Below are 16,715 nucleotides of genomic sequence, written 5' to 3'. Positions count from 1 at the left end.
TGAAAGAAAAATAAGGGATAGTCGCCCTTCAGCAGCTTATCAATTTCTTTGCCAACTTAAGCAAAAATCGACCCCTCACTTATAATATATACATTATATATACATATATATATATATTATATATATATAACATGCAATTATGTATATGTATATATATATACATGTCTATATGTATATGTATATATACATCTATATGTATATATAAATGTGAGGGTGAGGGTGAAGAGGGTTGGAGCATTGTCGCGAATTATGACATCAGCCAAAAAAACATTTCTTGTGTTTTCAGCGAATATCAAACTTTATTTCAAAGTTTATATATATATATATATATATATATATATCGTAGAATATAGTTCATACACTGTACCAACAACGTAACACTAACGTACTTCAAAAGAAATATGTAACAGTTAAGTAACAAGCATAACGTTTTCAGAACATGGTATTTATACAATGTAACGATAACGTAACAATAACGTTGTATAGTATGGATATCTTAGTCTTAATCTTTGCATATATATTATATATATATATATATATATATATATATATATATATATATATGGCAAAGACCTTTTAACTCTTTTTTTGTAGATTTAGAATCTCGGGTGGTGTTTTTTCTGTTCCAGAAATCGACAAAGCAACCCATTAATATTTCTTTATATATACATGCACATATTATATATATATATATATATATATATATATATTTGTATAAATAGTAAAGGATATAGAGCAAGAACCACCGTCTTCGCAAATTGCAATGGCGCGGTGGTTTGAGTTGGAATATTCTGTCAAAACAAAACGATTTATTACATATATACATACACGTATATGCATATATACATATATACATATCTTTAACAGATATATATAATATATATATTTTATACCTAGGTGTAAGTGGCATTGTGCCTTAAAGCAACTTGCACGAACTTCCTGATACGTGTAAATAATTCGATTTAACTGATAGAAATTGATATTTTGCTGTTCAGATATAATTTTCAACAGATTATTTCGAAAATAAAGTTTTTGATTTTATCAAAACCTAATCTTTAGTATTTAACCCTTTCCACTCGCGAATTCCGAGATTTATACGATTTTGTCGCCGGAGCGAGTGCATCCGAGTAGAAAGGTTAACCCTAATAACGGTTATTAACCATGATGACCTTTTTATTTGATGTTTAGCAAAATCAATATAATTATAAACAAACTCAACATACATCTATATAATAATAAAAAAAATCTCTTCTCGCGCTAGTCATAAATCATCTGCATTCTTCTTCTTCCAAATTTTTTTAGTACTTCTTTTTACCATCTAACATGAAGAAGGAACTCTTGTAACAGAATGAGTCCGTTACAGTTTCCTTTCCTTTTCAGAATCGTACTCATTAGAGCCCACTCTTCTCAACACTTTTTTCATTGAATATATAATATATATATATATATATATATATGCAGCTGTGTTATGTTTGAATTCTCATAATTGTGAATAATGAAAGCAGTTTGATAACTTTTCAAATTACTGGTTGAATCAACAAAACCTCTTTCGATAACTTTGCTTGTTATATCACTCCTCTCCACTTCTATTATTTTGCATTGCATTAAAATATATATATATATATATATATATATATATATATATATATATATTGCTAGGCCCCTAAATACTGATACTGTAAATTTCTATATTTTATTTAAATAAATTATAATTTATCATCATAGTTGGTATAAAATATTATATAATAATAAGAAATGGTAGTCTGTCCAAAGGCAGGTCCGTGGTGTGAGAGCCACCAAAATAAATGATTCCCTTACTCTTTGTCTATCACCACCATCCCCCTCCCTTTTTCGTGTATTTGCGTTTCCAAACTTCTGCTTCCATGCTTCTTGATCCTGTGCTTCGGCTTTTAGTCCCCTGTACTTTCTCTTCTCGTGTAAGTTGTCAATCATTTGCATTCTTCTTCTTCCCAGCGCTTTTTTTCCTTCTATAATACCCTCGACGACGTCGTGCAGGAGGCACTCGTTTTGCAGAAGAGGTCCGATCTAGTTTCCTTTTCTTCTCAGAATTGTGCTCAGTAGAGTCTTTTCTTTATTCACTCTTCTCAGGACTTCTTCGTTTGTTATTTTGTCTGTCCATTTTATCTTCTCCATTTGTCTCCAACACCACATTCCAAACCCTCGAGGTAAAAAAAAATAATATTAGTTATTAAGTGTCACATAATAAATATGCTAAACATAGTATCTATAGGATGTTCCTAATTTAAAAACACAAAACCGTATAGAAACAGCAGTCCATTTACCTAAAAAAATATGACAAATCAAACAAAATTTCATCTTATTATATCATTTGATTTTAAAGTGTATAAATCCAACTATATTTACTATAATTTTTCATGTATAATGTTTTTTTTTCGAATAATGATGCCTTAAATTAAAAGTCGAAACGTGTTCATCCAATCAGAGCTAACTATGATAAAACAGTGGCGACATCTAATATGTTTTGTGTGGTACGCTATCATAGTTTCACACCATGCCATTGGATTCCCCAGATGGAGACACTGTTGCTTATTTAAGTACTAATCATAGGGATAAACTTTATATATTATTGGCCTTAGATAATCGGTTGAATTATAAAAATTCCTCTAAGTTTTGAATTTCGTCGCGCGATTAAGGGGTTCTAATCAGAATCTATGCCGAACCATATGTACATTCTTTAGTATTTTGTTGGTAGCTACTGATTACAGTTGATGTCCACTTTATAAAAAAAGTATATTTTCAGAACGCGAAATGCATGAAATGAAATGTGTTGAACAAATTAATATAATTTATACAATTACATATATTATAAGTATGTTTCAAAGACAAAATGGAAATCATAATTATTATTTTTTAGTGAACGAAACAATTTCATTTTCGAAATAAAATTGAACATTTTACCTAAATACCTGAATCTCTATTTTTATTAGTTAAGTTAATTATGTATGCTAGGGTGGTCCTTGATACGGATATTTTCGATTTTCCTTGCTCCCAGGGGCTCAAATGCCTCCAAATTGATAAAAAAAAAAATTCTGAAAGTTCTAGCTCTTTATATTAACTCTAACATAGTCCGCACTCCGATCAAAGTTTCTTGGTTCTTCTTCCTAAGTAAATACTTATTTTATAATAAATATCAAAATTTTTTTGTAATTTATTTATTAATGATCAAAATAAGCAAATACAATGTATTCTCAAAATTTTGATTCACTTGTCGGTAAGTTATAAAATTCTAAAGAACAAATGGAATTTTACCCATGTTATTTCCATAAGAAACTTTGATTGGAGTGCGGACTATCTTAAAGTTAATATTAAGAACTAAAACTTTCAGAGAATTTTCTTTCATCAATTTGGAAAAACTTGCGCCCCTGGGAGCAAAAAAATTCGAAAGCATCCATATTAAAAACCACCCTAATAAAAAACAAGTTCTATCCTACATTCTTAAATTTTATCGAATATTGCAAACACAATTATTCAATTATTATTATTACAGTCTCTGTAAAAATACTATTAATTAAATAATATAAATAAATAATTAAATAAAACACTTAAATGTTATAATTACATTTTTATTAACTAAATACTTTGGTTTCATATTCAATATATATTATATATATTATAATTATTCTTACGTATAGAGCAATTTGTTGTTGTTATAACATTTTATAAATAATAATAACTTAACAAACTAATTGTAGAAACAAAAATAATTGAGTATTAATATATATATATATATATATATATATATAAAAGTAAATTTATGGAACATTTTGTTAATTTACAAGGAATGCGTTTCGAAGCTTACAATTTTCTTACCAGTAAATTTTGTGCATCTTTATATTTAAAAAAAAAGGTAACAATTTAAATTATATTTGTTCTATTGTAAATTTTTGTTGATGACCTTCTAGTTACCTTTTTGACTATTTAAAGCTTAATATTTAATATTTACAAGCAAAAGCACACACATATACACGAAGAGAATGCAAAAATATATTTTTATTTATTTACTAGTCTACAACTTTCTTTTTCAATTTTAAATATTATCGATACACTGTACAGGGTACCCATATGAATGTAGTACTTGATGAAAAGTGTATCGTGATAATATTAAATGTTCTATGAGATTCTTATAAATATATTAATATTTAAATATTTATATATACAAGTATATTGGTCTCTTAAATTATATATAATAATAATTATGTACAAGTGTCATACTCTGTGTATCCGACTAAGTTTAAAATAAATTCTTAACAGCTACTTTCTTGTAATAATTCGAGTAGAAATAAATAAATAATAGTTGAAATTATATAAATAATGTATTTACAGTAAAATTGTATATATAAATATATATAGATATAAATATATATATATATATATATATATATATATATATATATATATAATAAATGACTATTACTAAATAGTGGTTTACAGTAGGAAGGTGAAAATTTAGGGCTGAATGTATTTTTTAATTACCAATTATAAATAAGTAAAATAAAAAAAATGGTTCAAAATCTAAATAAAAGAAGATCTTAACAGTGGACAACCCTTACTGCGTCGATTTTGATTAATATAAATAAGTATACACATTTATTTATACGTTTTGACACTAAATGTGTGTCATCCATATAAAATATTGAATACAATAACAACAAAATTATTATTTTTTATTTAAAGTAATATGAAAAGTTACTAAAATAATTGGTGAAATGTTTTATTGGTATTATTTTTAATGTATGTATGTATCGATGTGTATGTATGTGTATGGATGTGACTGTGTATCTATGGATATGTATTTGTGTATGTATGTATGAATGTATGTGTGAGCCAATTTTTTCTTTCTTATTTTGACAGTGCTCTTAGATCTGTTGTTTAATCCAAAAAATATAAAAAAAATAATGAAATAGGCATTTGTGGTAAGAAGGTGGAAATTTAGGACTCCATGTGTTTAAAATACATTTTGTAAGGATTTGAAATAATAAACTTATACAAACAGAATTACCTTCTCAGTTTTAAAGTGGATTGCAACGATTGTATTGGAAATACTCTCAATATATTTAAAAAAAAAATCAAAATATTTATAGTTCTAAAAATCCAAAACAATTCAAAACTATGTTTTCTGAACATATGTTACATTTTTAATACAAACATACTGTCATTCTAGATAAAGAAAAAACAATTGACCTTTGAAATGTTAAAATGTTTTATTGATATTATTTTTAATGAATGAGACCAAAATTGAAAAAAGTTTGTGTGTGTGTATGTATGTATGGATGTATATGTGTACATTTGTATCGATGTGAGTGTGTATGTGAGCCGATTCTTTCTCTTGTAATTTTGAAAATGCTCTTAATTCTGTTGTTCAACCATAAAGTATATTTTAAAAAAATTAAATAGGAACATTTGAAACGGAAGTGAAAATTTAGGACTGTATGCGTTTAAAAGCCGGCGGCTCCGGCGGCAAAATGATGATTTCAGAATTCGCGAGTGGAAAGGGTTAAATAAAAAACTTCTACAAATAGAATGACCTACTACTCAGTTTACAAAGTGGATTGCAATGACTGTATTGGAAAAAAAAGATCTTGGAAAAATATTTTAAAAAGAATCAACATATTTATAATTCTAAAAATCCAAAACAATTCAAAACTATGTTTTCTGAACGTATGTTTAATTTTAAACAAATTTTTAATACAAAACGTACTATTATTTTGATAAAGAAAATAATAACAATAAAGAAAAAAAAAGTTGACCTTAAAAGATTTGCAAAATCTTGTTTCATTTATTTTATTGAAATCTGGCTGGTATTAATGAACCTAACTCTTCTTCAAATTTAGTTTAAAAAAATTAATTAACGTCTTTAAAAAAATTTCTTTTTTTGGGCAGTCTTTGGACAGTCGATTTTGTTTTTTAAAAGTTACTTATTCATCCAGTCATACATGAATTTATTTATTTAAAAGCAAAAAATTCGCTATAATTTTGACTTTATTGAATTTTTATCTTTTGATATACTTCTCTATTTATTTTGTTGTTATTGTGTTCATTCATTATAATTATATTTTAGTTGGATGATGGCACAAATCTTGTGTCGAAACGAGTATAATGAATAATCAGATACATATATTTCTTTCTTTCGGAAAAAAATGGATACATACATGAAAAAGAAATTTAATAGGTAACATAATTTTAAAAAATCAAAGTAAAGTCGTGTGCGAAAAATTTCTAGAACTCTTCTAGCAAAACAAGAATGTATATTTGCTATATTATACATTATACATATTTACAGTCGTAATATCGTAATATTCAAAAATTGGTTCTCAAACAGCTTTTCAAAAATCTTCTCAAAAATTCGTTCCACCTTCAAAAATCAATGGTTTTCTTTCACTTACGATAAATAAAAAAAAATCTGTTCCACCTACAATACCAATGGCTTTCACTAGTGAAAAATAAAAAAGATATTCAGAATTAATTCGCATTACTAAAAATCTGATTCGAATCAATGTATTTATCAAAAATATTAGTGTTTTGCGAACGATTTCGCGCTCAGCTCTCCCTCCCTCTAATACACGAATGCAAACAGTAGAGAAAAATGTTACCTTTGAGCAACAAAAAGATAAGTAAATTCCTTGATTCGAATCGGAAATTGTGTGACTCGTACCATCCAATACATTTGAATTCTAATCAGAAATTGGTTGATTCGAATTTTAGTTTGAAAAAAGTACTATATTTTATTTGAATCAAGTAAAAACTTACTTGAATCAAGTGGCGTTCTATTTGAATCAAGAAAAGTTCGATTAGAATCGAGAAAAGTCTGATTCGAATCGCGTCAAATATGATTTGAATCGAGTGAAATTTCATTTGAATCAAGTGAAGTAAAAACTTATTCGAATCAAGTTAAATCTGATTTGAATCAAGAAAAGTGGGATTCGAATCGCGACAAGTATTTTTTGTATGAAGTTAAATTTGATTTATATCAAGTAATATCCTATTTAAAAAAAAAAAAAATCGATTTCGCAGTGATTCGAATCAATTTATTCGAATTTATCCATGACAATATTTTACCTCCTGACTATCCTTTATCTTACATCTTCCTATCTCTGAAAAATCCGATTTCCGTCTTGCACTCCCTGATCGTGACAGTGGACTGCTGTCCTCCCATGTTGACCGTCACGTCTGTGATGAAAACTTGGTCGGGCCACAGGAGTCCTCGTCAACCAGAATTCTGCAGGAGTCAAGGGCCTGCCAGGGCCGAATCGGTTCAACTTCGCTCCACAACTCAGAACCTGTTGATTCTGGTTGGTCGGTTTCAAAATACCGTCATCGAGGTTGTTGTTATTATTATTATTGTTGTTGTTGAGGTTCAGGTTCATTGAGGGGGTTAGGATTTTCTTTGTGGTACCTGAGGGAAAGGATAGTTGGTTATTCAATAAAACTAGACGTTATTGGCACAAATCTTTATGAAATTTCTTTTGCTACTTTAAATATTTGATACAAAAGTACCAAGAATGCAGTGAAAGATGCAACTCAAAATCTCAATGAAGTAAAAATTCATTAGACTTAAATTTAAAACCGACTAGGTGTAAGCGCAATTTGTTCTTTATGCAAGTTGCATAAAGACCAAAAAAGTTGGTCTTTCTATCATTTACCCTTACCGTTGCTATCAACTGGTGGCACATCAGCCTCCTGTCCAATCTTCTTTCCATTATACAAACTCGGCGTCGCTGGTGCCACAGCATCTCCACTCCCACTTTTGTTCTTATTAACATCACTAACATCACTAACACTTTTACTACCAAAGTCTCCTGCACCATGTTTGGACGAACTCTTATCATTACTAGAAACATTGTTATTAGCACTACTGGTGGTGATCGTGATTCCAATCTTTCCTGATTCTTTAGAAAGGACTTCCACTTTTCGTTTCTTGGCCTGGTGATGGTGGTCAGAGACTGCCTGGAGGATTGGTCGATCCTCGCTGGAGTCGGAGTCGTTGCCCAGGTCATCGTCAGGGGTAGTTAAGGACTTTGGCGGGTCAGGGTTCAACTCATGGCGCTGGTGGTTGTGAACTGAAAGGGTAATTGATTAGTTTAGACAGGTCGTTTAGGAGTATACTGAGTAAAGGACAATGTTGTTGATCATTTTACCTTTACTATGTTCCTTATCCCGATTCTCTTTCCTCTTAGGACCACGTTTAGCTCCTTCTTTCACCAAACCTCCCGCACCAGAAGCACCATCTTTGGCTCCTGAAGGAGTGCTGGTTGTGGAGGACTCTTTACCACTACCAGCTCCATCTTTCAGACTCTGCGTCTGTTCGTGGTACATGTGGATAAGACGGTTGTCCAGGATGTTCTCCTCTGGTTCCCATGTGGAATGCTTCTGACCCCAGCCTTGCCATTTGACCAAATACTCTGCTTTACCCTGGGGGAAGATAATTGATTAGGTAATATATTGATACGTCTGAGGAAAGTTGAAGATCGCGACATTCACGTAGAAAAGGACGTTACTGACGAGAAAAATGACTTGCGGAAAAAGCAAATCATGTTATTTTTTGGAGAATGACTCTGTACGGATTAGAGACATGGACTATACGATAGGCTGACAAAAAGTATATGGACAGGTAAAATGCTGTTCTAGAGACGAATGGAGAAGACTAAGTGGACAGACAAGATCACAAATAAAGAAGTGTTAGGAGATGTAAAGTGGAAGAATATATGGTCCTGATTAGAAGATAGAAATCCTGATTAGAATAAATGGTACTGATTAGAAGATTCAATGGTAATATATTGATACATCTGAGAAAATTAGAACAAAGATCGTCACATTCACGAAGAAGAGAACGTCACTAACGAGCAAATTGGCTTGGGGAAGAAGCTAATAAAGTGCTGTTTTTAGCTCTGTAGGGATTAGAGACATGTACTCCACGATAGACTGACAAAAACTTTATGGAGAGTTTTGAAATTCGGTGCTAGAGACGAATGTAGAAGACTAAGGGACCGATTCTGCCACATAACAGACAATTTCATGGCAAAACCATGTTACACTCCAACTTCCATACATTATGCTACTGAATCATATTGAATACCATGTCATGTATTTGCTGTGTATTCAGGCGTTCTACACATAAACTGCAACGTCACTTGTATGTTATGAAGCTGGTTCAGAAAGACCCTCATATCTAACATCGTTTTTTTGACATTTGTGCGGTTTCTAGGTTAGATTTCTGTCTGACAACCTGAGAAAAGCGCCTTACTGCACAGCAACCATATGGCTTTTGTCAATATTTAGTATGGAAAGTTCTTTATAACATAGTCTTGCCATAACATTGGTCTGTTAAGCGGCAGAATCTGTCCCTAAATGGACAGATAAGATCACAAATGAAGATGTAGAGTGGAAGAAGAAATGATCCGTACTGAGCACGAAAGAAAAGGAAACTCGATCGGATACATATTGCAAAGACAGAAATGTTTCGAATATTGATGACCTGGAACGAAGAAGCGATAATTGCAAAGGATGGGTTATTGTGGCTCTGGCGAGATTGATGATAATTACCAGCACATTTATTAGCCCAGACCACCGGTCTTCCGCGGCCCTACCTACGCCTCGGGTCGTTTCCAGCTAGAAAATATTAAAAAACTAGGGAGAAGGAGAATGTAGATGATTGAATGAACTGAAAGGAAATGTGAATATGATAATAATAATCAAGGAAGGGAAAGAAAATCATTGATTCTCGCATATCATGGAATACCTGCCTCTGGACAAAGCACTTCTAATACTAACATTGACAAATGTATATATATTTTACCAACTTACCCTTCTAGTTCGTTTCTTCAAAATCTTCTCAGCCGCATAAACGCGGTCACCAGCAGCTCCAATTTCCATTTTGTTTTTTTTTTAAACAAAATTAAATGTTCATTCAAGAAAAAAATCACATTTTTTAAACACTTTCGACAACACTGTTGTAAAAGCACACACTTTTGTTTAAGTCATAACTTGGGTAAATGTCTAGATAAAACTATTAGTTATAATAACTAAGAACATAGATTTAGTTTTAATTAGAAATTGTTTTTGGAAGATTACATCGTTAGCAAGTAATTTAATAATAAGTATTCTTTATAACAATAAACTGATGTAAATAATTTGTTTATTATTACTCTTTTGTTTTAAATTTTTTTTTGTTTTGAACTCAACAGGTGCCACCACAGTTTGGTTTTTATCTCAAATTCTCGGTTCTTATCTCAACTATGCACCACCACTACTTTTTTTTATTTAATAAATAATTGTAACTAACTTTACAATAATTGTTATTAATTAATAATATTATTTTTATTGTAGTTATTTTACAATTTTCGTAGTTTTTGACGAACTGACAAAGTTGTGTCCTCGTTGTTGATGTCTAGAAGGGTTTTCAGGACCCCTTGGTTTTAATTTTAATAAAATAGGGTTGCTCCTAGTTGAAGGTCTGGAATAAAAAATAGAAAATATATACATTTATATATATATATATATATATATATAAATTATGCGGGTATTTATAACACTAATAACGACTTTCACACGCTGTGGGACTTTCAAGTGCATTTTTAGAACTTTAAAACTATTTTATAATTTCAATTATAATATATAAATAAATATATTACATATATATTCAGTAAAACACCGTTAAGACGATTTTGCCGTACCAAAACCGCGTCTTAAGCGGGAAACTGTATGAATTCATATAGAGACAACATGTTTCAAAGTGCAGGAAGGTAAAGTAGCGTTTTATGCGATAAATCGTGTTAGAAATAATCGTTCATTTTTAAAAACTTATAGATTAAAATATATAATGAAGATATTGCATATATATATATATATTTAGTAGAACCCCGTTAAGACGATTATTTTTATCACTATATCCCGCATAAAACGCCACTTTACGCCGGTTCCTGCACTTGGAAACATGCTATCTGTTTGTGTTCCGTTTGGCCAAAAATCGTCTTAACGGGGTTATACATATTAGACCGTCATAAATAATGTTCCGCATAAAACGCCTCTTTATTACGACGGTTTCTGCTCTTTGAAAGATATTGTTTCTATATAAAATAACTCTTACTCGCTTAAGACACGTTTTTACTCCGGTTGGGAAAAAACGTCTTAACGAGGTTTTATATATTTAAGACAGTTTTAATAAATCCCCGTTAAGACGATTATTATTAGCAGGATTTCTCGCATAAAACGCGGATTCCTTGAAACATATTGTTTCTATATAAAATAACTCTTACCCGCTTAAGACACGTTTTTACCCCGGTTGGCAAAAAACGTCTTAACGGGGTTTTATATATTAAGACAGTTTTAAAAGATCCGCCTTAAGACGATTATTCTTAACACGATATCCCGTATAAAACGTCACATAATGCCGCTGTCTGCATTTTGAACGTATTGTATGAATATAAATTCATACCTTTTCCCGCTTAATACGCGGTTTTGTCTAGCAAAATCGTCTTAACGGGGTTTTACATATTTACAAATTTGCTGAATACATCATTCATATTAATCGAATGGTTTAAAAGTTACAAGAGTGCGGATACAAATTTTCGTCGACGATTTCGGGAACACGGGTCAACCGATTTGAATAATTCAAAAAGCATTCGATTCGTGTTGATAAGGAGACGTGCAGATTAGTTTTTGGTAAAGGCGGGTCTAGCCGTTTTGGAGATACGGCCCAAAAAGTGCCACAAACGGTAACTCAGCTTTTAAGAGAACGGAGCGTCTGATTTTAATAATTCAAAAAACATTTTACTTGTATTGACAAGATAAAGAATTGATCAAATTTTTATGAAGGCAGGTCCAGCGGTTATGGACTCTCTAATAAAAATAAGTTTAAAAAACGTCATTTGGCGGTAAAAAATGTTTATTGGTCATATGCACATCAAATTATCAGATATTTTATAGAGACATTAATAATGTGTACACATTTTGTGCTAAAATTTTTGGATTCCGTACCAAGATTTTTAATTGCGGTACAGGAAGTTCTAGCAATTTGCCTTAACGCACGATGCCACTAGTTAAAAAGTTTAATTTTTGGTGCGGAAAGTTCCAGCAATTTGCCTTAAGGCACGATGCCATGCACCACTAGTTTATAATCTGTCATTCAACAGTTGGCGCCAAAAAACAAACAGTGTCGCCACCGCACGTCCCTTTGCAATACCAACCTTGTAAAACCAATCCGAAACGTCAACCGGCAACATTAAAACAAAAATAACATTAATCATATATTTGCGATAATAAAATTCTACGAAATTTATATAAGTATAATAAATATTTATTTATATTTATATTCGAATTACGATAGAGAGAAATATTCAGTTCGTTTTATTTAAATGTTTTGGTGTCCTTGAAGTCGGTGTGTGCGCAATGCACAAACTAATCGCGTTTGTACCGTGTGTACGAGATAGTGGGGTAACACTGATTAAATTGAAAGTCGATGTAAAGAAATATATATATATATATATATATATATATATAACATAATAGTCAAAGATTTGGAAAATTATTTTTTGGCAAAATTGATAATATTATAATAAGAGTCATGTAAATATTATAAATAAATGTTTGTATTAATTTGCTTCTTTTATTTCGACGATTGGCTGAAAATCATTACTCAAGATATATCTCAACGTCGAACAAAAAAATCTAATTATTATTATTATTATTATTATATATATATATATATGTGTGTGTGTGTGCCTGTGTGTGTATATAGAAAGACCAAAAGCTTGGACTATAAGCAACTGTGTCAAAAACTATAGCATTCAAATTTATAAAGTCAATTAGCTTCAACAAGCAAATTGGGTAATAGAAGCGTGATACTTGACGTAGATGCTCAAGCATTCATCGTATATGAAGGATTTTTTTCCATAATGCTGTACCATTCATTATCATTGTGATGCAGCATGACATGAATGTTATAGTATTCAAAATTTAGAGTCAATTATTTTGAATTTAATTTTATATAATCTTAGGGTTTTTGCAATTATTATTCCTGTCAAGGTTATTGCTGTCACTAACTGATTCTTTAGTTTGTGTTGTCTCTTTTCGCGTAGTTACTAATTAGCTTTAACAAGCAAATTGGGTAATAGAAGTGTAATATTTGGCGTGGATGCTCAAGCATTCATCGTATTTTTCTTTCATAATGCTATAGCCTTCATTTCCATTGTGATGCAGAATGAGATAAATGCTATAGTCTTCAATTTATAAAGTCAATTATTTGGTATTTAATTTTATATAACCTTGCGATATTGTATTATTACACATGTCAAAGTATTGACTAACTGATCCCTTCACTATTACTGGTTGTGTTTACAAACTTAGCTTCCTACTAATGTGATTCTGATTTGATTTGATTTTTTATAATTGTTTATATAAAATTTTCTTATTCAACATATCTTTCATTGTGCACTAAACCGTGGTCCTTTGCATTTTCGACTAGTTTATGTATATTTTATATAAGGCATACTGAGTACTTCTTATGGCATAAAATAGTGGCACTAAAAGACTCTACTGATAAGCAAGATCGAATTATCTCTACGTGAGATAAAAAGGAGGATATTATTAAAAATCTTTGCATGAAAACTGAATCTCGAATTAAAAATACATGAAAATAAGGCTGATGGGCAAATCAATATCGAAAAAGTATTCTACTGCAAAAGCAATAGAAGATAAGAAAGGTACTCTACTGAGAAGCAACGTAAAAATTGAGCTCTAAAAATACTTCAAAAGCAGTTGAAAAGTGAACTCAACTGACGAATAAACATAACTCCTACATAAAATAGAAAAAAGGCCTAGAAAGAAGCAAATAAATATCGAATTCTCGAGTGATAGAAATACGACTCTACTAACAAAAAGATCTATTTGAACTAAAGAATAGAGAACTCAATAAAATATATTGAGAAGCAACCACTAATTGATAAAAAGAAAAAAAAAAAAGACTTTACTGACTAAAACGTTGCTCAAACAGTAAAAATTTTTTAAAGCAAAGCTCTGCAAGGATCTGAGCCATGGACTCGAAGAAACCCCTTTATGGAAAAATGACTATTTACTGAAAAGAACTTTGGATTGAATTCTAATCGAAAACTGGTAAAAGAGCAACCGTGGAAGGTACCGACTGAAGATTGGTGAACTTATTAGATGTGAAGATTTGAAAAAATAGAGAGATCTACTAACGTATAGAGAAATCCAAAGAATATATTGAGGAGCAAACTCTAATTGGCATAAGAAATAAGACTTTGCTAACTAAAACGTTGCTCAAATAGTAGAAAGTCTTAATATTTGACGCATAGCTCTGCAGGGATCAGAGACATGGACTCTAAGAAACCCCTTTACTGAAAAGTGACTGAAGAAAACTTTGGATTGCATACTGATCGAAAACTGGTAAAAAGTGTTATGAAAGTAAAAAAGAAAGACTGAATTGGTTGTAAATGGTGAAGTTATTAGGTAAAAGAGTACCACGGAAGGTGAAAAAGAAAGATTTACCCGAATGTAGATGGTGAATTTATTAGTTGTAAAGAGAAAATACAGAAAACTGATAGCATAAGCGCAAGATACGAAAGCACTAAAGAAGTTCCAGAAGTAAAACGTGAACTATAATTTAAATTCATAGTACACTCTTATATACTATTGAAAATTTTAAAGAAAAGCATGTACTGACAAAAACGTTGCTCAAAACAGCAAAAACATTTAATACTTGGTTCATAGATCTGCAGGGATCAGAGACATGGACTCAAAAATCTATTGAGAAATGGATCGAATGTTGATCGAAAACTGGTAATGGAAGGTGAAAAAGAACAGAACTAAATGTAGATGATGGACTTCTTAGTTGTGAAAATAAAATTCAGATACTGCAGAAGCACAAGACGCTGGAAAGGCTTCAGGAATTCACTGAAGAAGTTCCAGAAGTGAAAAGTGAACTATACTTTCGAATTTATAGTTCACTTTCATATGCATATTATAAAAAAATTCAAAGAAGGCTATCTCATATCTCATTAGAATATACAGGAAACTGGAAGTAGAGGCATAGGAAGACTATTTGCTTCAAGAACGATAGCAGAAGTTCTAGTAAAGTAGTAAGTTCTAAGTAAAAAGTGAACTAGAAACCATTATGGTACGAAAATTTCTTTCCAAAAGTGTAATTTCATATTTTCCAGAATCGACTTTATGATCCCCAATATCGAAAATTACACCTAACAAAAACTGCAATAGAATGTGAATAGAAATTACAGGAAACTGACAGCATAAGCACAAGATGCAAAAGCACTTCCAAAAGTAAAATGGTGAAATAGTAACTGCAAAAAGGCTCTGTGACATGGTATACATACTAGTGGACCCTAAATCTAAAATTCCATTCTTTAAAAACAATACGCTTCAGGCTACACATATTTTTTATCAACAACTATAACATTTTATTACTCTTAATCGATCTTCATATCCCCAACATCGAAAATCCCAAATACCAAAAACATCATCTGCCCACCACTAGCGCCAGTACTCCCCTTGCAACTTCAATAGACCCGTCTGAAAGCGTGCGAGCGAGACGCCGCTAACATTTCACATTGGTGAGAGCGAGAGGCACATACACACTTTAGAATTAAAACAGAGAAATATGTATTTATCGTTTAGAAAAAAGATGAAATTCGATAAAAATTGAGTGAAAAATAGTAAAATATTAATAGAAATATGTTTGGATGGACATGGGTAAAGGAATTTGGTATGTTTTGGATGAGATTTTGTTGGAATTTGGTTTGTGTGGCACATAAACAGCATGGTCGGCCGGATGAACATAGAAAACTAAATGATTATGGTTGCCTACAAGGTTTGTATAAATTTTATACACATTTTTAACCAAACACCATTAAAATCTATTGTGTTATTAATAAAACACAACATAAACTATTTTATTTCACACACACACCACAAACAAATCATCTCCACACACTTAACCTAATCTCTAAATCACCTTACCTTGAACAATGATCATGTATCCAAATACAAACACTTATATTTTCACCAAAATCACTATTTTTTACTATTTTTTTACCAAAAATTTCGGCGTGACTTCACTCTTTGCAAGCCGCGGTCGTACTGAAATAAACGATCGAATCGACGGACGAGTAGCGGTCTATTATGTTATAAGTGGGGTGATTTATAACCAATCACGATCAAGGGAGCCCCGAAGCACCGCCTGTGATTGGGTGGAGCCAGAGTCGAAAGAGCGCGGGGAAAGTTCTCGAAATTTCTAGGGAATTTTAGATGCGTTGTTCGAAAAGGGTTTTTTTAGGTTTTGCGGGTCGGTAGATGAGGAGATTGAGTTGCGTAATTTTTTTTTGGGTTTGTTTATATTTTTTGAATTTGGTGCTGGAAAGCCAAAATAGTCTTTGGTTTAAGTGTAGGCGTTAAAATTATCTTTAAATTTGATTCAGAGCTATGGCCTTCTGATTACAAGTTCCAGGTTTGATTCCAGCTTCTGACAACTTGATGTCAAGCAATAGTGACATCGTTTTTCACTCGGAAATATTTTAGCAATATGTTTTTAGGTGAAATTAGCCCTTACCGGCATTACTGCATTCAATAAAATGTCATCATTAGAAAAATCAAAATCATCAAAACAAGATATGCCAACCGTTGGGTTGCAAGGACTATTAAATCCT

General features: G+C 31.2%; 3 protein-coding genes across 3 annotated transcripts in view; 1 reads left to right on the top strand and 2 right to left on the bottom strand.

The window, feature by feature from the left end:
• LOC113363125 (polycomb group protein Pc-like) overlaps window positions 1–1,959 on the bottom strand; it is an 11,916-nt gene extending 9,957 nt beyond the window's left edge. The window contains 1 exon segment of the mRNA XM_026605608.1: window positions 1,819–1,959. Within this exon segment, the coding sequence (XP_026461393.1) occupies window positions 1,819–1,959 (141 nt within the window).
• LOC113363123 (ras-related protein Rab-37-like) overlaps window positions 1–16,715 on the top strand; it is a 249,991-nt gene that overhangs the window by 144,481 nt on the left and 88,795 nt on the right. The window lies entirely within an intron of this gene.
• LOC113363124 (polycomb group protein Pc-like) lies at window positions 2,093–9,963 on the bottom strand. Its single transcript, XM_026605607.1, has 5 exons — window positions 9,844–9,963; window positions 8,178–8,451; window positions 7,689–8,099; window positions 7,159–7,435; window positions 2,093–2,180 (listed from the first exon to the last, which is right to left on the bottom strand). Exons 1-5 carry the CDS (start codon window positions 9,910–9,912, stop codon window positions 2,093–2,095), a joined length of 1,119 nt encoding a protein of 372 aa, XP_026461392.1. The 5' UTR covers window positions 9,913–9,963.

The sequence above is a fragment of the Ctenocephalides felis genome, unplaced genomic scaffold, assembly GCF_003426905.1.
Source record: "Ctenocephalides felis isolate EL2017-DRISC unplaced genomic scaffold, ASM342690v1 CF-g0.4_SCAFFOLD_00845, whole genome shotgun sequence".
NCBI classification, from domain to species: Eukaryota; Metazoa; Arthropoda; class Insecta; order Siphonaptera; family Pulicidae; genus Ctenocephalides; species Ctenocephalides felis.
This window is presented reverse-complemented; position numbering and strand designations above follow the sequence as displayed.